The sequence below is a fragment of the Xiphophorus maculatus genome, chromosome 22, assembly GCF_002775205.1.
Source record: "Xiphophorus maculatus strain JP 163 A chromosome 22, X_maculatus-5.0-male, whole genome shotgun sequence".
Taxonomy (NCBI): Eukaryota; Metazoa; Chordata; class Actinopteri; order Cyprinodontiformes; family Poeciliidae; genus Xiphophorus; species Xiphophorus maculatus.
The window spans coordinates 9,399,311-9,422,439 of NC_036464.1; the positions used below are offsets into that span (position 1 = coordinate 9,399,311).

The 23,129-nt window shown below is 37.7% G+C and overlaps 6 protein-coding genes across 8 annotated transcripts; 3 read left to right on the forward strand and 3 right to left on the reverse strand.

Annotated features, from left to right (window-relative positions):
- Positions 1 to 8,648, reverse strand: LOC102230698 (kinesin-like protein KIF16B). Its single transcript, XM_023327818.1, has 12 exons — positions 8,573 to 8,648; positions 8,425 to 8,488; positions 8,231 to 8,341; positions 8,028 to 8,144; positions 6,017 to 6,108; positions 3,284 to 3,399; positions 3,052 to 3,194; positions 2,656 to 2,824; positions 1,904 to 2,029; positions 1,585 to 1,760; positions 1,432 to 1,497; positions 1 to 75 (listed from the first exon to the last, which is right to left on the reverse strand). The coding sequence occupies exons 1-12, from the start codon at positions 8,620 to 8,622 to the stop codon at positions 1 to 3; spliced, it is 1,305 nt and encodes a 434-aa protein (XP_023183586.1). The 5' UTR covers positions 8,623 to 8,648.
- An 874-nt stretch (positions 8,649 to 9,522) lies between these two features.
- Positions 9,523 to 11,830, forward strand: mad2l1bp (MAD2L1 binding protein). The gene is made up of 3 exons (XM_005795209.2): positions 9,523 to 9,914; positions 10,604 to 10,860; positions 10,951 to 11,830. Exons 1-3 carry the CDS (start codon positions 9,551 to 9,553, stop codon positions 11,461 to 11,463), a joined length of 1,134 nt encoding a protein of 377 aa, XP_005795266.1. The 5' UTR covers positions 9,523 to 9,550; the 3' UTR covers positions 11,464 to 11,830.
- Positions 11,673 to 17,014, reverse strand: LOC102229129 (epoxide hydrolase 1-like). 3 transcript variants are annotated; one of them, XM_023327973.1, is made up of 10 exons: positions 16,927 to 17,014; positions 16,702 to 16,766; positions 16,392 to 16,614; positions 16,018 to 16,198; positions 15,725 to 15,934; positions 13,674 to 13,803; positions 13,276 to 13,487; positions 13,044 to 13,152; positions 12,190 to 12,315; positions 11,673 to 12,111 (listed from the first exon to the last, which is right to left on the reverse strand). In XM_023327973.1, the coding sequence occupies exons 2-10, from the start codon at positions 16,722 to 16,724 to the stop codon at positions 11,910 to 11,912; spliced, it is 1,416 nt and encodes a 471-aa protein (XP_023183741.1). In that variant the 5' UTR covers positions 16,725 to 16,766; positions 16,927 to 17,014; the 3' UTR covers positions 11,673 to 11,909. The 3 variants fall into 3 exon arrangements, with proteins under 3 accessions (XP_023183741.1, XP_023183742.1, XP_005795173.1); XM_023327974.1 differs by having other exon boundaries at positions 16,853 to 16,981; XM_005795116.3 differs by having other exon boundaries at positions 16,702 to 16,981.
- A 134-nt stretch (positions 17,015 to 17,148) lies between these two features.
- On the forward strand, positions 17,149 to 18,511 carry LOC102228941 (cystatin-like). Its single transcript, XM_014469110.2, has 3 exons — positions 17,149 to 17,366; positions 17,874 to 17,984; positions 18,231 to 18,511. The coding sequence occupies exons 1-3, from the start codon at positions 17,166 to 17,168 to the stop codon at positions 18,327 to 18,329; spliced, it is 411 nt and encodes a 136-aa protein (XP_014324596.1). The 5' UTR covers positions 17,149 to 17,165; the 3' UTR covers positions 18,330 to 18,511.
- Positions 18,512 to 19,609: 1,098 nt separating this feature from the next.
- On the forward strand, positions 19,610 to 20,748 carry LOC102228679 (cystatin-like). The gene is made up of 3 exons (XM_005795115.2): positions 19,610 to 19,897; positions 20,170 to 20,280; positions 20,477 to 20,748. Exons 1-3 carry the CDS (start codon positions 19,688 to 19,690, stop codon positions 20,573 to 20,575), a joined length of 420 nt encoding a protein of 139 aa, XP_005795172.1. The 5' UTR covers positions 19,610 to 19,687; the 3' UTR covers positions 20,576 to 20,748.
- A 1,286-nt stretch (positions 20,749 to 22,034) lies between these two features.
- On the reverse strand, positions 22,035 to 23,129 carry LOC102228416 (cystatin-like). Its single transcript, XM_005795114.2, has 3 exons — positions 22,871 to 23,129; positions 22,549 to 22,659; positions 22,035 to 22,347 (listed from the first exon to the last, which is right to left on the reverse strand). Exons 1-3 carry the CDS (start codon positions 23,069 to 23,071, stop codon positions 22,249 to 22,251), a joined length of 411 nt encoding a protein of 136 aa, XP_005795171.1. The 5' UTR covers positions 23,072 to 23,129; the 3' UTR covers positions 22,035 to 22,248.

Sequence of the window (23,129 nt, forward strand, 5' to 3'; positions counted from 1 at the left end):
TCAGTATAAACTCTGAGCTCGCAGCAGTGGCTCTGTTGAAACATTGGGTGGTTTCAGGATGATACCATTCTGTCCCTGCCACAAGAAAAGACATGCAGTTTGCTTAAAAATCTTCATACAAGCTTCCCAAACACACCATCTCCAACAACTGACTCAAAAAGTTAGCTTTTGGATGCTGTTTAAATCCAGATAGTTAGAAAATCAGACTGAATGCTCAGCTGACCCCTCTATAAGGAAGTTATTCACAAGGCTCGCAGTGACACCAGCTGGCAGGAGCTGGTTACTATAAGCATCATTATTAAAGTAGAAAGGGGATCTGAGGCATCATTTATGCATTTATGGAGCCGTTTCCAGAAATAAAATGCAAATCTTTTATTTCACAGGACAAAATTCAAAAATATTCACCCATTTTATATGCATTCTTGTTTTCAAAATGTTTTAACTTTCTTTTTTTCATTTCTAATTAGTTATTTTATTAATATAGTTAGTTTGGACATAAGCTACAATTCTATGCTTTATCTTGATTTATGGATAAATAATTTTTCTGCTGTTAAAATGAGCTGCACTGTTGTACCAGCAGTCCCCTGTAGGTCTGAGGATGTCTCAAGAATGAATCTAAGAACATTCATACATACAAACATATAGAGATGCTTACACAAGTAATATTTTGTGTATGGTTTGTTTCAATTAAAAAAAATAAAATAAAAAAATAGTAGTGCAATTTTTCCTCATTGTTCCTCATTTTGGAACATTTTATCCTAGTCTTATTTTTGAATGCTTTTTCTTTGACATCTTGTTACATTTGACTTAAAGATCACCCCCTTTCTCTGTTCAAAAATCCATCCAAATGTAATCAATGCAGGTCAAAATTGCACTCTACATACACACACACAGAGATCCAGCACAAACACACACATATATATATGTATAAATAAACAGGAATTAAGTAATCTTTGTACCTCCAGAATGCTCTGAGCACCCCTCCACTTAGTGTTCCACCGTTTGGCAAGTGTTTTGACCTGATGGAAAAAGCAAAAATATCCTGTATGATATCTAAAAGGAAATTGTGGTGGAAAATTACTACAAGTTCACATCTGCTGATCATGTTATATGAAATGCTTGTAAACTCTGCGTAAAATAACTATTTGGGTTTCATGTACAAAGTTGGAAGTTGTTTTCTGCAGCTGCATCAGAACCAGTCTGTCTCGCCCCTTGTTGTTAATTCTTTATCCTTGGTATAAAACTCATGTGTTGTCTCTGCCTGGCAGAGCTTTTCATCCAGACCTGCTTCATTATTGATTGTCCTACAACCTCTCTGTATTGTGCACAATATATTAATAAACCTGATTGAGTGATTTCACCTGACAGTGCTTGGTAAAATAGTTTTTTCCACAACCGAAATCTTGAGTGTGTCTCTAATGTTTGACTTGCCTTTTCTTCATTGTATTGCAACTTCTCCCTTTGCTTTACAGAAGTAGCCCAATCCACATCAATAACCTGCATTGTTGGAGAAAACCATATAAAAGAATCAGCACACTGTTGTCATTTTGGATGGCATTTTGTATTCCTGACAGATTGCAGAACCTGAGCGGCTTCAGCTAGAAGTGTTCGAAGCCTGGTGACCTCAGCCTGCAGCTCTCTGAGCACTTTGGTGCTGCCGTCTGCATTCACTGTTGGGGTGTTTATTATGTTTTTAGCCCGGCTGGCAAAGCGCAGAGTGGTTAGGGTCTCCTCGTAGTTCACATCAGCAGGAGAAATGGCTGCCAAGAGAGGTCATCATGCAAGAATGACGATTCGTCAGTCAAATTAAAGGTGGTGAACAAAGATTACTTTACTGCATTTCCAATAAGATAAAAAAATAGAATCCAAATAAATACAGTGGAAATGTCTTCATAACACATACTTGCTATAATTGTAGTTCTGGTGTTTCCACCAAGACTGTCTTTCAGTAGCCATGTCAGCACAGAGTTTCTGTAAGGAATGAAGATCTGCTTCTTTTTTGCTGACTGTCCACTCACTGCAAGGTCAGCTACTGGTCAAATTGAAGAAAAAAAAAAAAACAATAATTAAGGGAAAGAAAAGTTTAATCTTTTGGCTCTAGAGATAAAATTTAGGAACCTAAAGGACTTTGCAATTAATTTTTCTATTGACCAGTCTGGTCAAAGTTTTGTTCTGATTTTGTCATTTCCAATAAAAATAAAATGTTTGCATCACTGCTTTTTAATAGTATCCATAACCCTAAAACCATCTACAATTTATCATGCTAAAACCACAAACTTCAGTGTTTTTCACAGAAGATTGTGTGACAAACACCATGTAGCACATAAATAAGTCTGGCATTTTTAATTCACCCCTCTTCATTCCCACACCCCTTGACCTGATTTGATAATTGCACAGTCATCATCAAATCATCTGTAAATAATCTTATGTTAGTAAAAATTCAGTTCTGTGAAGGCCAGGCAAGAGAAAGTCGTGGAGAAGTTTAGAGGGTTACATTATAAAACAATAGAACAGCAAAGAATTTCATACATTATTGCATGCTTTGTAGTTGTAATAAAAGTGCTAAAATACTTAACTTTGTTCAGAATGAACTAACAATAATATACTGCTAACCAGCACGAGATGAAGCTAATTTATTAATCAAGCTGAATTTACCAAGAGCTGAGATCACACTGCTCAAGGTGACCAGGGATTTGTTGATGTTTGCACTTTCCTTCAGCCTGGTGCCCATGGCTTGCATCCCATCAGCTCTCTCACTGCCAGCCAGGTCCACCAGTTGGATCTTACTGTGCCTCTCATGGGGCAACTCACCATCAAACCATCCCTGAAAAAGGAGGATCAAAGATCATTTCATACAGCTATGCATACACTTTAAACTGAACAAAAATATTGCTTTAGATTTTGGAAGAAAAAAAAGATGTAATAAGTGTTTAATAAGCAGTGATATAATTTGAAGTAGGACTTTAAACAGTTTTCAAATAAATGTTTCCAGAAACCACAGAAGGCAAGCAACTCGGCTTGCTTTCTGAGTTGCCTGCTCACATGTCACACCTGGGTAAAGATGATGGTGAAGATTGTGTGTGAACGGCTGCTGAAGTCATTCATGCCGGTGCTGGCGATAGTGCGGGTGGCATTCCCAAGCGTGATGAGGCTCTCCACATTACTCTGACTGAGCACCACATGTTTTGATAGATCTACACAGGCATTAGAGAGAAGAAAATTCTGAATGACATTTGAAACACTTTATGTAAGACTCAGATTAACAATTAAAATTGCGCATTACTCTCAACATAAGGTCCATCCGTAGGGTGTTCTCTCACTTTCAAGACCCCTCCTTCTGAGCATGGCAGCTTCTTCCTTAGGAGGTCCTGTACACGCTCATTGTAAATCTCCAGATAACTGGTGAGGGAAAAAAAAATGTTTCACAAAAAATTAAAGAAATTAGTGATTTAATTATCTGACTTTTTTTGCAGCAGCAGAAAGCAGGTAATGTAGTCTCCAAGTACTCAAGGCAACCAGAAGACATTTATCCTTCTACCCATACAAGTAAACTTGTTCAGGGGCCAAGTGACATTTTATTTTCCAGTTCTCCTGTGATGCAAATGTGGGACTGTCTTTTGTTGTGGAAATCTTTCATATTTCACTGTGTTCATCACTCACCATGTTGAGCCAGTAACGCACAGTTGTGTACTAGATAACCCTCCTCAGAGAAGAGGCTTTTAGGTCAGAATACATAGTTTGACTAATCTTCATTTTGTAATATTAATGCATTCAAATTTTCAGATTACCGTAATTGTTTGCGTTAGCAGCCCTAAAACATTGAGTATTTTTATGTAACATGTTAACTATCTAACCAGTTTTCTGTATTTATTTCAGATTAATAGGTAGAAGTCGTGACTTCTAATATGCCTATTCCCAGATACACAGTGGCCCTACCATTGATGGAATTAACTTTTCATGAGGTCCAGCAGATTTTTCAGCCGAGTTAAGGTCAGGTCATGAATTCTTCTCATTTTACTTCCCAAGACAAAGGAAATAGTGATTCTTTGTGTACAACAGAATGAAGCAATGATCAGCACAAAAATCTCCCACCAGATGAGTTTACATATTTTTACAAACCAGGAAAAGAAATGATTAGCTCAAGCTACACTCAAGTTAAAAAGTGTAAAATTATCACCCTTCTCTTTGCTGATTTTGCATCTTTTCACAGGCTAAATATTTAACCACCATCCAATGCAGCACAGGATGAATTAAACATTATAAAATTAGACCGTTTGTATTTGAGTCCACTGCAATCATTTCAGTCTAAATGGATTCTCAACACGCAGACCCCTGGAGAGTCCTTGTTCCAAACATTCTTGGAATGTTAATTGCCAAGAAGCTGTTATTCATTTCCCCCCCTTTACATCCAGTTTTAATCAGTTAATTAAAACTGGATGTTTTGGATAATAGGCCTTAACCAATAAATCATGATCATATAATATTTTCTGGGCTCCTATCAAGTTCCGTCATTGCTCAGTAAAATTGCCTAGTTATCGATTTTCTGCTTCCTTCAAGATGAGGAACAATTGAGGAGTCTCTTCCCTACACAAAATATTGGAGGATTTTAATACATTTCTTTCAAGATCAGGTTGCAAATCAATTCAAGTTTGTAAACTGTTCTGTAAAAAGTTTAAAGGTCAGGTTCATTTTTGGCTTTTTATTTTTGCAGTGAAGTTATACAACTTAATTTATTTTTAAATAAGAATCCACAAGGTCAACATGCATAGACATCAATATTTGTTTAAAAGTTAGTCACCTCCAGCTCTTTTGTAACCATCTTAAGACTTGTGGGATAATTCTAGTTAGATATTTGACTGCTTTCATTGCCAGAAGCTCGTTTAATTTGTTTTCTGCCACAGAACTTGCTTTTTGGTAAACTAGATAGTTTTGAATTGGGTTGAAGTCAAATAATTGATCACCCGATTTAACCTTTACAGAACAAACTGCTCTTTGTGGCCACACCTGATTAAAACTTTAGGAGCAAAAATACTGAAGCTCAAAGAGTCTTGTGCGGACACTGTATAATTGTAGGGTAAGGAAAGAGGCATAAAAATGTGGGTTAACTAAACAAATGGAAAATAGCCTGTACTTGTTTAACACTTTATCAAGTCCAGAGGACACCACAGAGTTTTACACTACATTCAAATGCTGAAGGATTTGAACGTGGCTATATTGTAGCTACAGATGCCCTGGGACAGACCAATAGAAGTGATCAAAGTTGTATTACAAATTTCAATCAAAATAATCACTATTTCCCTGCAAAAATGGCAATACCATCAAACTACAATGGACCCCGTCCCTGCAAATCAGTCTTTGAGGATTTAACAATTCACAGATTGTGGATCGTTACTCCAAATTACCCACAAAAAAAAGATTTCTCATTCAGATTTCTTCAATGAGCATGTAAAATATTTTTAAAAAGTGCTTTAAAAAATATTTCATAAAGCTAAAACATCAAGGTATTTTAGCTTCCTATGTTGCCATTAGCTTGTGTTTGCAGAGAAGCTAATCAAGGAGCTGCACTCATTCTCCTTACTGCTGATTGGCTGTACCCCCAACAGCAGATATGAGACTGTGGATATTAGCTTTTGTACTATTCCCAAGACAGTTTCCACTGTATGTATTAATGTATATTAAGGCAACACCTGAATCAAAAGGCTAAAATAACTCCTTGGCATGTTAGCAAATGTTGTAAAGCCCTGGTTATTACCAATTCATTTGATAGGTTTCTTGAAAGAGTGATGCATCCAAAAATTGAAGGACAGCGGCACTCAAGGACTGGACTTGCACTCAAAAAAACAAAAGGCACTGAAATTGCACGTTGCATGATTACTTCACACAGGAAAAAACTTTAATTAAAGACAAACTAAATGTTCATAACTCATAAATGTTGACATCTGCCTGGAACTGTAAGCAGCAGTATCTATGAAGACTTGATGCATTTAACAAGAACTGCAACTGTACAATTGCTTACCTGACCTCCATTTGAAATGACATGCTGTCGCTCCTGCTGGATATCTCCAGGAACAACTCCTCACAGATCCGTGGGATTAAACCTTTATCCACCTTTAATTGAGAAAATGTTGACAGAATCAAAACACCAATTTTAATCTCACATTAAAATTAGCTACATTTTGATCCTATGACATAATCCAAGTGTTTACACGTTGCTGCAAACACAACTCAGCACATGCAAAGACTGCTGAACAACACAATCACCGCATCTAATATGGAGTCATTGATGCATAAAAGCAATTTCAGTCCGAGCTGCTTGCCCTCTTGTTTTTAATTACAAAGTAACAGACAGTAGGCATTAAGAGCCATATATAATTATCCGACGTTGACAGCAACTCTGCTGATGACCTTGCATGAGTCCCTTCAGCAGGTGACTAGAATCCTCCATCATAATGTAAGAATCTCATTGTGGTGAAAGGAATGGAGGTTTTACTACACTCATCACATTTTCTGATTAATGCAAAGTGAGAAGTCAGTATAATGAGGCTGCAGACTGTCAGTTTAGCAGGCAAGAGGTCAATGCATGCTAACCCAGCTGCATTAGTTGGTGCATTTAAAAATGCATTTTTCAGCCTCCTGTGTGACTAAGAATTGTAGCTATAAACTAGTGCTAAATTAATTCACATTTTTTATTGGAAGTCTGTGCCAACACAACCAGCTGTGATATCTGAATGAACAGATGACAATTATCTTTCAGCCAACAGTGCTTTTAACTCTTCAGAGTACTTTTTTTGTGAAGTGCCTTGAAACATGTTGTGAATTGGCCCTAGAAATTGGACTGAAATCAAATGAGGGATTTTATGTGATGGATCAACACAAAGTAGTGCATAGTTCTGGGGTGGATGGATACTTGTACACGGTTTTCATCTTTTCTTTTTTTTACAAATAAGTTTGAAACATTCGTAATGCATTAGCATTTAAGCTTCTTTATTGCAAATTCTCCAAATAAAATCCAGGGCAATGTATTGCTTTCAAAAGTGATCTAATTAGTAAATAAAGGTCACTTGTTTTTAATTTGATCTCGGTACAAGAACCAATGTTCTGTGAACATTTCAGACGTTGGTTAAACCACTTTAGTGAACAAACCGCAACATGAAAATGACTAACCGCTCAAGGATAACATTGCGGACAAATTAGGGATAGGTTATAAAACAATAACTTCACCTTAAACATACCAATATAAAACACTAATCAAGCTGTCACAGAAGAGGGAAAAAAATGACAACTATAAATCTACCAAGAGATGGCCACTTACCAAAACTGAAAAGCTGAACAAAGAGCATTAAGCAGCAAAGCTTTTATTAGTAACTCTGAACAAGCTGCACAGTTATGGTGGGATAACTGATAACTACCAGTCACCAACTAAATAATCTTTATGTACAGAAACCATTTTTTGTTTAAAAAAAAAAAGTTCCAACACTATCTCATTGTGAAACATGGTGGTGGCAACATCATGCTGTAGGGAAAAGGAAGCTGGCTTTGAGTAGATGGACAGATGAATGCAGTCATATAAGGAGAAATCCTGCAAGAAAACAAGTTTGAGGCTGCTTTTTCTGACAAAGCTAAAGCCAATTATTAAAAACTTACAAAAATGACACTACATGTGCAAAGACAGCAGAGACAGATACTGATAAATTTGCAACAGTAATTGCAAAGAAATGTGGTCAACTCTTTATGTTTTTACTCACAATATAAATGAGAGTAAAAATACATACACACATATTTAAAGAATCGAAACTAAAACTATGCATTTGTTTCCTTCCAGTTCACATTAACGCACTGTCTGGTGTCGATCCAATACAAACTTCCAATATATAAAAAGAAAAAAGAAAAAACAGAAAATCTAAATTTAAGGTTTTAATGTGACAGAATGTGAGAGCTAAAAACCGATCTAGATATTGTTAGAAGGCGTTGTATTCAGCAGCAAAACATTTTTTTGCTGTAAAACAAAATGTAGAAATGATTCTTACTTTATTTCCCATCATGGTGTAAGATTTCCCTGAGCCCGTTTGGCCATATGCAAACACACAAGCATTGTAACCATAAAATGCTGCTTTCAAAACGTCTGAGCCCAAGTTCTTGAAAATCTGAGAGATGAAAAGTTCATTTTTAAAATAAAAAGTTATTTCACTTCTGTACAACGCAAAATAAGAAATTTATAAATAAAATTCACCTTCTCCTGTGATGAAAATGTGGGACTGTCTGCATCAATTGAATCAAAGGAGTAGTCGTATGAAAACATTTTCCCTCTGTCCTTCAGTTTCTCCCCTCGACCAGCTAAAGGCTGGAATGTAAAGTGAATAGTCCACTTTAGGTAATAACTTAATTAAACCCATTCTAAACCTCGCTCATTTTTTGATAACGTACCTTATGAATAGATGTTGTGTTCCCCCTCATGTGAATTATCACCTTCGAGGATAACAACTTTTCTCTGTCGGAAATAAATGGGCGTGATGTGACGTTCAATTTTAAAACGTTAAGATAAAAACAAAAGAAGAAATTCCATTGGACCCACCTTTTATTCAAAGGACGGACTCGGACCGCTACTTTCATCACCGAAGACATTACCAACCAAACAAATGCCTCTTCCTCCTTTCTTGTTTGGTAAAACCTTTGGCTTTCCTAATTATTCACACCTGGGCTTTCTTTATTCCCTCATGTGATCTAGAAATTAGCCACTAGAGGGTGGCAAAGCACGTCCTACTTTTTATGTAAATTGCCTTTCCTAGAGAAAAAGTATACACATTTTTAGAAGTTTTACTACACCTTACTTTTATGAAGTATAGCTAGGCTTACTTCAGTACTTGCCGACCTGTCGTCCGACAAAATCAGTAACTTTACTGATTGAAAAAAACAGGCGTTTACCCAGAAATGCACCAGAGACGCGCCGAAAGTTTAAGTTTAAGTGAGACTTCTTGCTTTTACACAAGCTTTGTTGTTTTAATGTTATTTCAACCTGCTGAGGTTCTTGTGCCATTTCGAGGTCAAGTGGAGGTACAGTAAACAATATATTGTCACTTGGAAGTACTTTGTACTGTTCTAACAAAGGTAGCCCATATAAGCAAGTATTATGTTCAAAAGTTTGATGTTAGAATTAGAAAAGGGTTTCTCCTGCCTGAATTTATATTGGTGCAATGTTCTTTTTTATAACATTTTTGTTGTAGTCTATAAAACACTCGAATTTGTTTTGTTTTTTTTGTAAAATTACATAATTTCAAAATGTTTCAAAATATATTACATTAATTATTCAGTTAAATTAAATTAATTAATAATTAATCAAAACATGATGTAGATTTAATGAACACTATTAGCATACCTAAGACTGTCAATTCCATAAAATATGTGAAAAACCCTTTTTAAAATATCTCACAAATTGCATTATTGCGAGGAATGCTATTTTCCCAATGTGTCCGCTTAACGTGAACGCAACATTCGGTGGATTTCCCATGATTCCGAGCGGTAAGAACGAACCAGGCGCGGACGTTCAAAAATAATGGCGGAGCAGTGTGACGCTTTACGACCAATATTGAACTCAGATGAGACAGAGGGTTCGTCCATTGTCCACAGCAAAGACGGCAGAATAAAGCGGAGACTCTCCTTTGCCTCAGAGAGGAACAGCAGAACCGCCGAGGAGCCCAGTACGACATGTAGACTACTTAGCTTACAGAGTGTGTCCGACGATTCAAATTCATACCGACTCTCGTCGGAAATAGACGAAGAACGCCGAAGAGACTCGATCAAAATAACTTTAGAAACAAATAATGGCACTGATGTTAAAGGAGTGCCTCTGGAAGAGCACAGTGTACCTAACACAGAAGAAAAGGAAAACTCTTCTGAGCTTTCAGATATTATTCAAGGTACGCCTTTAAACTCCATGTCTATTCTGTTAATTTTAGAATTTTCTTTAGTACCAGCTATATACAGGGTGATTCAGTATTTAGGAAAGTAAACTAAACCCTGCTAAGCACTACAGGCCTATTTGTTTCTGTAAGGAAACAGAAATTAATTTATATCAATTCATTGATCAAACGACTAAAATATTTTTTTCTTAAACATCCCCTACTTCTAGGGTTTCTACACTGCTTATTATACAGTACTTTTATGGTGAAGCTGCACAATATGTTGAATTGCAGTATAATTTCTTTGCAATATTACAGGCTGGCATTTTGATATTTAATTTGCGTGCAAATTCTTCAGGCCAGTAATATAAACACCCTGTTAAATTCCCTTTATTGTCCTAGATAGCCAACCTTATTGTATATTTTTTAAGGCTCAATATATTATGGGCAGGTTGAGGTTTCTCTGTAGCCATTTTATGAGCTTAAATTATCATCAAATACAGTAGGACTATTGGAATGTCATTCTCCATTGTATTTCCCATTTTGAAGAGTGGTGACCACTAAAGGACCTTTGTGCTATGATTTTTATACCCTGGGCTAACAAGAACTCACAGAAACTCATTAATATTTTGAGGCAGAGCCACTTAAAATGGGAAGTTGCAAAAAATACTATTTCACTGTAAGGATGATATTCTGGTTCTGTTCAGACAAAACGGAAACAGAAGAGACTTCTGGTACAGATGTCAGAAAGGACACCAACACTGAGAAACAAGATGCTGAGGTGGTGAGAAAAGCTCAGGAAGAAGGCTGCGTGGACGTGGTCTTCCCCGGCGCCGTGACCCAGGACGGCTGCTACCGTTTCGTCAGCGAGATCCTCAAGTGCATCCTCTATCAGAGACAGCAGCTGCCCATGACGTATGACCAGCTGGTTTACTCCCAGAAAAAGCTGCAAACTTCAAAGCAGGTTTGAAGGAAGCCGTCTTAGAGCCGTTTTCCTTTCAAAGTATTGTTGATTTTAAAGAAACTCATTGCTTGGAAACATTTCGCTTTTCAGGAAAGAGGCGCAGTGACTCGAAGGCCATTGCATTCTGCGGATCTGGATCTGCGCAAATGTCACCAGACTCTTCAGGAGCTGGAGGAACTTCTGCAGCAGCTGGAGGTGCTGTTTTCTTTGAGCAGAGTACCCAGAGTTTTACTGTTGATGGGCGGCTCACTCATTCTACCTAAAGAAATGTATGAGGTCAACATGGAGGCCCTGGCCCTGGCTGCCGGGGATCAGTCTCTCAGGGCCTCCTCCTGCTTGAGGCAGCTCTTCCGCACTCTCTTCGTTGCCGACCTGTTGTCCGACAACAATCCTGTTCGCCTGATGCCCACCACGGTCCTGGCGCTGGCTCACAGGGAATGTGGCATCGGTTGGTTCAGACCTAAACTACAGTTTAAAGTCCCGACTCGAGTGAAAAATAAAATCATTAATCTGTCTACGGAGGGGCATGGAGCCGAGGGGGCAGACTGGCAGGATTATGTGTGGTTTCAGGCACCCACGGCTATTAAGGGCTTCACCAACTGACCCAGTTGGTGAAGCCAAATTTAGAATTTTACATATTTTAAAATGTTCTGTTTTGATTTGCTTAAATGTGCAAAGGGATCTTTTTAAAGTAAAGTCTTTAATTTAGTTAATATTTCATCAAGAGACATTATTGCAGTTTTGAGAGCATCTGAATTATTGTTTATATTTATAAAGCATTTTCTTTCATACACAGTGACACACTCGACTCATTAGTGCAATATACTTTTACTGAACATAACTTGAAAGGTTTATTGCTTTCTTTACATTCTGAGGGAAATCTGAATGTGTGTAAACATGTTTACATGTACTGAACCATTAGCAATTTTAATTGTAACAAGCAAATTGTTGTATGGACGGAAAAAAAAAATCAGTCTTCTGTATTTGTGGAGGTTAATATGTTGATTGTAATAAAAACCATACAACTGTTTTAGAATACATTCAGCGGTTCAGAGATTTTCTATTGCTTTGGCAAACTGGATGACATCATTGGCCAGGAGCCGGGGCTCCTCCAAGGCGGGGAAATGTCCGCCTTCGGGCATGAAGGTGTAGGAGACGATGTTCTGGTACCGGATCTGTGCCCAGGATTTGGGGCAGTGCAGGATCTCCTGGGGGAAAGCAGCCAGTCCAGTGGGCACAAATATCCCTGTCCTAAAATGTGATTATTACACTTATTAGAGACAATTCTGGTCACATTTGGATAATAGCAAAAAAAAAAAAAACTCTTACTTAGCGTCAATCCTGTTATTAGGGTTGCTGCTAAAGTTCTCTTTGTAGAACCGCATGGAGGAGATGATTGAGCCTGTGGTCCAGTAGATCATGACATTCGTCAAAAGATCATCCAGGCTGAATTTTCTGTTCAAAAGCCACAAACTGATTAGCTAGACACTGAGATGATGCATGGGATTAAAAATCTGAAGTGTGAAACACACTTGCAATTAGTTCCATCCAATTAAATATGCTGTAAAACCACTTCTATAATGACACTTCTCTCACATTTTGTTTGAAAATAGCTCAAGCTCAGGCAGATTGGATTGAAAGCATCTCTGCACACAAAGTTTACCACAGATTCTCAGATGTCTTTAGCTCTGGGCTTTGACGAGGCATTTTTAATCCATGAAATGGTTTAAAATACATGTATAATCAACCTGCTTGATAATACCTATTATAGATTTGTGTTGGTCTATTATAAAAACTGTTAGAATTTATGATGCTAATATGGCAAATGTTTTTGGGGTATGAATATTGTTGCCAGACATTGCAAATGCACAGCAATTTTAATAAAATCAGCAAATAATACAAATAAATCCCAGGTGTGACTGTCTTAGATTTTGAAACTGTTCTGATTGAAGTTGGTTTAAATGCCAAAATAGAACCAATTACCCTTTGCCACACTGTCAATAAAAGCTAATTTGCGGAAAAATTAGCTTTAGTAAAACCCGACTCATTACATGTTTAGTTATCAGAGGTCCATAATTTTATTACAGTAGTTGGGAATGTCAGTAATTTTTTTAGTAAGCTTGAAGGAAAGTAGAGCCAAGGAATGAGTGTCATTAAAAACAAAACACATTTCGCTGTTTTACCTCTCCAGCCCACCATCCTCCAGATCTCTGTTCTTCATGTGAGTCCAGCTGGAGAACTTTTCCAAAATGTAGGCCGCCAGGCCTACAGGCGAGTCATTCAGTCCACGTCCTGCACAAGCATACGATTGTAATGAGAGGTAATGGGAAAAACTATTTAAACAGCAGGCTGCACTCTCCAGTACCTTTAACCTGTCTTTATGGTATTAAGCTAGATATTTTTGTACGTTCTCACCGGCTGTGTCAGGTTTAGTTGCCTGAATGTGAAGGTAGCCAGATTCCTCCAGCATCTGCCACACATTCTTCTGAAAGAAAGGGAACAACCTGCGAACGTCTTCCTGGCTAAAGCCGACCAGGAAGGGAAGGTAAGGGCCGATGATTATGGAGAGTAACACTTTGAAACCCCTATTTGACATGCACATGTTTAGGTGGAGCCCTTTAACACAGCTGAAACAGAAAAAACAAACATAAGTTAGTGTCACCCCAAGACAATCACGCCTATTGTCCCAATGTCCTGGAAAAATCTATGTGCAGAGGACAAGCTTCATTTCACAGCCAAATGACACAATGTCTGCTGTGAAAATTCCACTAAAATGATGATGTGCTTTTTCTGATGGACTGTTTTTAACTTACTCAGGCCTCATCTGAGCCATGTTAGTGGTGATGAGCGAGCCCCAGTCTCCTCCTTGTAGGTAGAACTGGGAGAAGCCCAGGCGCTCCATGAGTGTGAGGAAAATCCGAGCAGCAGCCAGACTGTTAAATCCTTTAACAAGTACAACACAAAATTATTCAACCTTTTAAGGTTTTTCACATTTTGTCATGTTAGATCTACAAACTTTGTTTTTGGGGAGGGGGTTTCAAAACATGCAAAAACACAGCGAGAAGAAAAGCATTATGCTGTGAGGAGAGGAGACAGGCAAGCTTATTGAAGTTGAAGGACAATGGATAGAACTCAATATAAGGCAATATTGGAACAAAACCTGTTACAGTAGCCCAAACAACTTTTCTTCTTTAATTTATTAAAAACTAAAGAGAAAAACTCCTGTCGAGTACATAAAACAAGAACAATCCAAAGACAGGAAATAAACCATATAAAGAAAGACAAGGTTAGCTACAACTCCAAAACAAAAACAGGAAATAAGTCATAATAAAGATAAAGTTAGATACAACACCAGAACAAAGAGGATAGTTTCCCCAAACATCACTGACTATCTGCAAGTATCCACCATTTCCACCCTCTCGAATACCCAGAAACAACTAAGCCGAAAACCCCAGCACCTCAGTTTCAACCACTACATATGACATACAAACATCTACCAAGGCCTTACAACTATCCTCAGCCTGTGCTCTCAGATAGGGATTCAGATACCTCAATCATTCATATCTTCAACTGGTGTGTTCTGAGTCAAGGATGTCAGTTTCAGAAACAGCTGAGGCCGAGTTTACAGGAATCCTCTTTGATAAAGGTCATGACCATCAGAAGAGAAAGAATATCTAGATTGTATAAACACAATTTAATGTTACACTTCAGTGCCATTTCATGTAAAAAGACAAAGTCAACCCAGTAAATAAAGGAAAGAAAAAATACTTCTTAAGCAGTAATTTTACTCTTAAACGCAATCTTAATTTTCTACAATTAATTCAAACTAGGGAAGGCCAAGATAGCAAGAATTATATATCTGATAGAAACTACTCATGACCTGGAATCCACAACCTTAATGTCGGCCCACAGGTTTTTATAAAGGATTTTAGTTGTGTTACACCTAACATACTGCAGACAGTAAATACTTCCTTCCATCTTCACTTCACAGTAAATACTTCCTCCCATCTTCACTTCACAGATCCAGAGGTAAACCTCAGAAATTCCTTCTCCTGGGGACAATAACATTCTCTGGGCTCTGAAGTTGTACCCAGGCCAGAAATGATTCATCCCTCCAGTGAGTTCTCAGTCTTTACCAAAATGCCCTAACAGTGGGCTGTGCTTGAAAGACTTATAAGGGAACAACATCAAATGCCCAAACCAACTAAACTGACTCATTTCGATTAGAAGGAGCAATGACTCTACTGTCAGCTCCCCCTGGATGATGGAGATCCTCACCCTATCTCTAAGAGTCCAACCAAACTATGGTTGGCAGTACTAAAGAAATGTAGTTTGGCAGTCTGGATTAAATAGGGCACCGAAAAACTGGGGCATGCTTTATTTTTATTAGACTAGATTATTCTAATTGGCTTTGCAGCACGTCAAAAAATGCTGGTACCAGATACCAGACAAGCACCAGTACAATACATTTCCTTACTCCTAAAGTATGGGCATAAAGTCCTGAATTAGTCTCAGAATTGCTCGTCAGGAATGCTGAAAGCCCTTATCTTACCAGAAACCAGCAAACTCAAGGGACCAGAGCTAAAGAGATCCTAAATTTAGTTTCTGTGCTCCTCCGCACTGGAACAAACTCCCTTAAAATCTGAAATGTGCAGAAACTACTGGTAGTATTAAAGCAGGACTTTTCTGTTACATTCCACTTTAGCATGTTATCACCACTTATTTGTTCCAAATTAGAATTTGCAGTTCATTTGTATAGATTGTATTTGTGACAGCTTTCTTTTTGCTTTTCCTAAAGTAATGGAATTGGTCTGTGGATGAATGGTGGAACACAAATAAACTTGCTTTTCCTAAAATTATCTACCTTTCTTATGAGGGGCTTCTGAGAAGCCGTAGCCAGGTATGGAGGGGATTACAACCTCAAATGTAAATCCGTTGTGGTTCTGTGTGAGAAGTGGAAGAATCTTGTAGAACTCATAGAAGGAGCCAGGCCAGCCGTGAACAAGCATGAGCGGCAGAGCCCTCTCGTCCCCCCTCTGCAGTGGGCGCACATGGATGAAGTGCACGTCCAGTCCTGCACCACAACAAAAGACATAAAACAGATTTTACCAGATAGAAAGTTAAGCCAGCTGCTGTTCATTCTGTAGCGGTGCATACCTTCTATTTTGGTTTTGAAGTGCGGATACTTGTTCAGCATTGCCACTTGCTTTTTCCAGTCGAACGTATTTCTCCAATAAGAAACCACCTTCTTAAGATAAGTGGAATTGAAGCCATACTGGAAGCCACTATCCTCTAAAGGGTCAGTGAACCGGGTTTTGTCAATGCGTTCATGGAGATCCTGGTAAACAAAATCATAACTGAGCCCTGTACATAAAACAATGCCTTGCAAAAGTGTTCTCACCCCATGAACTTTCTCCCATTCTCTCATTTTATCTCCACATTTTATTAGGATTTTGTGATGGATAGTAGTGTAAAATTGTGAGGAAGGAAAGTATTACACGTTTTCTAAAAGTTGATGTGAGCCAAGCTACCTCAATCTCTTCATCCGACGTTTCCACTGTAAAGGGGTATATTTTTTGATCCTCTAAGAGTGGTTTTTCGCCTTCTCCCCACCATCCCTCACCAACAGGGATAGTTCTCATTTTGCTCCTTCTCTGCATTGCATAGGTCAGGATTCCACCTGCTACAGCTGCTGCCACAGCACACCCAATAATAAGCTGCTGTTGCGCAACATCCAGCCCAAAGAACGTGTCCCTGCGAAGTTTGAGAGAAAAATTGTTGAAATGCAGGTAAAAGTAAGCACACTTATACTTTGTCAATTTGTGATTTTAGAGCGCTTACTTCAAAAGTTGCAGTCTCTGCATTGTGCAGCTCAAAACGTGAACACTCGCACGGGTTGCTTTATTCTAATGGGTAAAGGTCGAGAACGTTTAATTTCCAGTGCAACAGCTTTAAAGTCTATACCTCCACTCCCTGTGTGCTTTGACAAAACCTTGTTTATCGTGGTTTTTCCACCTCCTGGTGAGATGGTGTTCGCGCTCCTAACGTCAGAAAGCCAAAACAAACCTTGGGAGATTATCCGTTTATCCAAAGACCTCGACGAGCTCCTGGAAAGAAGGAAACACAAGTCGGGTTGGTCCTGCAGAGATTGTTTATTGTTAGCGTGGTGCGTCACTCCTCTACTAATCTGTGAGCGATATCGTCACTTTTGCTTTATAAAGAGCACAAACGCTATACACAATCAAACAGCGTCCAAGTTGGACTTTTCTCCCTCCGAGTAAGCAGTTTAACCTTAAAGAAGGAAGATGTGGAAGACTGTTGTTCCAATTCTTGCGACTATTTTCGCCGCTGGGCAGTGCGGCATGCCTGGGGGATGGCAAGACGCCGACATCCACAGTGAGGCTGTCCTAAGTGCGTTGAATTACGCCGTCGCCCAACACAACAGAGACAACCAAGCAGATGCATCCCTCCACAAGGTGGTTCAAATCGTCTCCGCACAGACTCAGGTGAGTGTCGCAAACTGTGATATATATATATATATATATATATATATATATATATATATATATATATATATATATATATATATATATATATATAGCACACCTCCCAACCCCACCAACGACAAGGGTGTACAGAAAATGGATGGATAATATCTTTTTGTATAGTTAGATTAAGTATAGTTTTAATCTGACAAAAGAGCGTATTTTAACTTATTCAATATTTTATGTATTCGAATAAATTTAACTCTAGATGTAAGCATTTTGGCGACCTCCTGTCTTTACACTCCATGTAAATACTTTTCTGACAATAAAAAGTGCACAATGGTTTACATTATACTAGAATTAAATGGAAATAGGAATTTAGAACTGGCAATTTCTTGGTAAACTGAATTATAGCTTTAGTATTTAGCTTTTCAAGTACATTATGTATGTGTGCTGTATGACTGCAACCATATATGATATGCTTTTAATAATCTGGACCTATGTGATTCCTCTTCTTCTCCATAATAGGTGGTCGCAGGAATTAACTACGAGATTGTTGTGAAATTGGGACGGACAAACTGCCAGAAAGGCGAAGCAAACACAGATTGTACTGTCTACATAGATCCAGCTAAGGCTCGGGTAATTATATGACATTATTAAAAAGATGTTGTAAACTTTAGAGATGAAAATGTTAATTCTATTCCCATTTTCCTCTCAGACATAACAAATACAATGAAGTATTGTATATAAAAACTGTGACATGATATCATTTGATTGTGTGAAAAAAATAACACTCTTTGGAACCAAATGCATTTTATGTTTGTCTGCATAAATTATTGTATAATGGCATGCTACTGTAACTGTATTCTGGTCTTTCTTTTTCAGATTTACCAGTGCACATTCAGAGTGTGGAGCTGCCCATGGCTCAATGACATTCATGTCACGAAGAAGAAGTGCTTGAAACCTTCACTTAACTCACCGTGAAATATGTGCTACTTTTAACAGTGTAAACATCTTTCCATCCTCTGTGTAATGAAGTCTGCTGTTTTCACAACTATGAATGCTGTAATGCAACATAAAGTTGATAAGTTACCAGGAAAAAATTGTTTAATGACTTGGTAAAAAATACAAATAAAAAAAAATAAAGTAAATTTCACTTCTCAGAATCTGTCCTTGTGATTAATAATCATTTTTGTTTGTCTCCCTCTGTGAGGTGAGCAAGATATAGAACATATTTTTTGGCTGCTGATTCATCTGCATGAAGCAAGTTGTGGTAATTGGTCCAGCTAGGTGTTCTATTCAATTTTTTTGAAGTGTGGATGCTTGTTGGAGCACTGTTGCCTTGCAGCAAGAAGGTTCTGGATTCAAATCCTGGTCTGCACACAGTTTCATTTTCTGAGTGAACAGATGTCTCTTGGGCAGTATTGCCTTAATCATAAGTTTGAAGTAAAACAGTTGATAATAATTGTATCATGATTTCAGGCCCCGTAGTCATTCTTTGTAGAACGACCTTTCACTGCAATTACGTCTCTAAGGCATTAGGTGGCATGCTTCTACTAAATTTCCTATTAATTCATGTCCTTGTGCTTGGGTTCATATCAATGAATATGCTTTGATTTAAATGAGTCCATGTAACTACGGTTGGCTGATCAAATCAGGATATTTGTCCTGCTATAAGTTTAAACTTGGACCCGGTCGCAAGTCTTGTGAAATCTGTAGTTCTGATGAATACTGTCTTCAAGACTACAGGCATGCCTTGAAGAAATAAAACTCTAGATGAAATTACATTTTCTGTTTTTACATTCAGAAAAGAGTGAAGTGGTCATTTTTGGACCAGAGCATTAAGAAAAAAAACGAGATGCTCAGTCAACCACTTACTTGTGACAGAGGACAGAGCAAGTGATTAATAAAGTAAAGATAAATGTTCTTTGAAGAAAATGCATTTATTCCCATTTGTGGTCACCTCCACAAAGGTAAGAAACTATAACAGTATTGCCAGGCCCAATGTAACTTGAATAAAGGGAACTAAAATGGAGACAACGTAAACATAATAGCAACAATGATAGCAGGTATACGCAGGACAGTAGAGACTTCTTTCTGGGTACTTCCACATCTGAAAAACATGTTAGTTGACTGCAAAGTCCAGACTGTCTGTTAGTCCTTAGAGACTTTTGACCACTGGAGATAAGCTCTGGCCTCAATGCTTGACAGCTGATTAATTATCGATTGGATGATTCCTCTGTTAAAATATAAATAGTCCCGTCACTTCTGCTTTCAAAGAGCAGGCAGACAGCATCAAAGCTTCTTGTTCTGAGCTTTTTGGCAGTTTCACCTACGGAACAATGATGTGGAAGGTTATTGTTCCTTTTTTTGCCGCGTTTTTGGCCTTTGGCTTTTGTCAGATGATGGCTGGAGGTTTGCATAAGATAAAAAATGCAGATAATGATGAGGGGTTCCAAAGAGCATTGCAGTTTGCTGTTGTCCAACACAACAACGGGACCAATGACACGGTCCTCTACCAGGTCCTTAAGGTGGTCTCGGCTGAGAGTCAGGTCAGTAATGTTATACAAATTTAAGTGTTCACTATTCACTCAAGACCTGCTGTTAGCAGCAAATGTAGATACTTGACTCAGTTAGGGGCCAGATGTCATATATTAAAATATTTTATTTTAACTCATTAATAATGTTTTAGTGAATAACAAATATAAAAATATATATATTAACATTGTTTTTTGTCTGTCTTTGATGTTTCACTTCTGATAAGAGTTTTTTCATTGTGTCACAATAAGCTGGATTTTCTTTGTCTTGGCTCCCTCTTCTAAAGGTGGTAGCTGGGGTCAATTACATAATGACTGTGATTCTGGGGAGAACCAACTGTGAGAAGGAGGCACCAGCAGACGACTGTGCTGTCCACAAAGAGCCTGGATTTGCTAAGGTAAATACCTTAGATAATAAAAACCTGACTTTAGTATTTAAGAAAAAGAATCTCACACATAAACAACACCAACTCTGTTAAACTAACATTGTCTAATGTAAGCACTCCTTTAAACTGCTAATAAGTAATGATTGTCTGGATAAAAGAGCATGTATTCTCAGTTTTATTGACATATTTTGTGGGTTTTCTCTTTCAGCCTTACCAGTGCAAATTCAAAGTGTGGAGTCGCCCATGGCTTAATGATATCCAGCTGACCAACGAGGAATGCAGCGGTGCTGAACTTACTTCACCATGAAAAACTTTTTTTTTGAAGATCTACAAAGTGATACTGTCTTGACACCCTCTCAAAATAACTTCAAACTTTATTGAATTTTTCTGCAATGCAAAACAAAAGTCTCACTATGAAAGTATTCATTAGAACACAATAATACACAGCTTTAAATAAAGCAACTTTTATACTCCCCTGAATATGTTTGTGTTTCTGATATTTATTTTAAACTTTGCTGCAGTCTGTGTATTCTGTGTTCCGAAGCCTTATAGAATAGGATTTTATCTGATCGCCCAAGATAAAATGGTGAATTATTTGATCAGTACTTTGTAGTATGAAAGGCAACATCTAAATTCGCTGTTTCATTTGATTTATGGTGACTTCTTGAGGGTTCAATGTTGACTTTAGGTCCATTCAAATGAAGCAAAGGTCTAAAGTGTTGGATTCTCCACAAATATTTGGATAGTTGTGTACCCCAGGTCCTAAAAATTTGATAAAACAGTTACAGGAAAGGGGTAAATAAACAATCAGAATTACATAAGGAGTGCATAAAAAAGTATCCAAGAGATCATTTGTTTACCTGATCATGTGAACACATGAAAAGTAGGATTTTATGTAACAGACCAAAGGAAACTGTTGCAACATTGTAAAGTTGACGTAAGAACGCATGTTGCTCAAAATGTTTCACAAAAAAGTGGCTAATTGTGGCATGCATATGGATTCAGCTGCCCTAAGTCACTGCAACTACAGTGCATCTACTAAATTTGGTCGTCTATTGATTTATCTCCTTGTATTTGGGTCACTTTGCCAAATGAATTTGTTTGATTTAAATCATTCCACTGTAGCTTCTATTGGTTGCTCAGGGTCTTTGTTTTTGATTTTAAGTTGAGCTTTTACCCTGGTGTCAAATTTTGCAAAACTTGCAACAGGTTAGCTACATTTATCAATTTCAATTAATCAAATACATCATGTAGATCATAGGCATGTCTAAAGAAAAATAAAAGCCAGGGTGATTTCTAATTTTCTGCATACAAAATTGGGAGAAGACAGAGGTTGGCATTAAAAAACCAGAGCATTAAGAAAGAGGCTTCTTAGTCAACCATTTAGTATTGGCAGAGTAAATTCTGATTGACTAATAAAGTAAAGACTGTTGGAAATGTCCTTTAATTCCCACAATAAAAAATTGTCTTGGAATTCATCCTTTCAAATCTGCCATATTGCCTAATTTAGAAATATCTTGTTGCAGACTGATCCAGAAAAACATTTCATGCATTTGTTGCTTCATAACTACACTGTGTTCCAAATTATTATGCAAATTGGATTTAACCCTTGTGTTGTCTTGCGAGTCAAAAGTGACCCATTACCATGTTTATCTGTAGAAAAAATACCCTAAACTATCTTTTTCCGACTTGAAATTTCATGACTTTTCCTAAATTTAAAGACTTATATATATATGCGTATACAGTATATAAACCACACAAAACCATTCAAAGAAGTTCAAATCTTACTTTATTGAAAACAATTTAGATTTTGTTTTGTTAATGAATCCTTTCATAGTGATACATTTGTTTTGCATTTCACAATACAGATCTTTGTTGAGGTCCAAAAGTTTGAAAGTTGTTTGGCAGCATTGACAGAAGTGACCTTGAGAGGGTGTAAAGGTAGTAACTGTTTGCAAATATTCTAGAGGAAAGAGTTTTTCATTCTGTAGCACGTTCAATACTGTCACATTTATCTGATATTAGCTGGGTATCATTAAGCCATGAGCGACTCCACACTTCAAATTTGCACCGGTGATGCTGAAAAAGAAAGAGTGCAAAATTTAAATAAAACAGAGAATACATGTACATTCATCCAGACAAACATTAATTGCTACTGCTTTTAAGGAGTGTCTACGATGACATATTTTACAATGTTAACTTATCCATAATTGGTGTTTGAGATTTCTATCTTTAAATCTCATAGTTTAATGTCAGGTTTTCATGATCTAGTCTAATTACCCGAGCGAATCCTGGCTCTTTGTGAATGCCACAGTTATCTGCTGGTGCCTCCTTCTCACAATTGGTTCTTCCCAAAATCACAGTCATGATGTGTTTGAACCCCGCTACCACCTTTCAGGAGAGACAGACGAGATAGTTATTCACAAAGACTTGATGTCTTTGTGAATAAGACACAAAGACATCAAAGCCTTCATTTAAAAGGCTTCAAATGAAGCCTTTTAATGTGTGACGCCTGGCCCCTATTGTGTCAAATGTTTACATTTATTTCTAATAGTAGGTCTTGATTCAACACTGAACAAAGAAATATCTACAACATACTGACCTGAACCTCAGCTGAAACCACCTTAACAACCTGGTAGAGGACCGTGTCATTGGTGCCATTGTTGTGTTGGACGACAGCAAACTTCAACGCTGTCTGAAACATCTCATCATTTTCTGCATCTTCTATCTTATTTATGCCCCCAGGAATACAAGATAACCCAACAAAAAGAGCGGCCAGAAAAGGAAAAATAGCCTTCCACATCTTTGCTTCAGAAGTGAAACTACAAAAATGTTGTTGTAGGAATGGACCACTGAAGCGT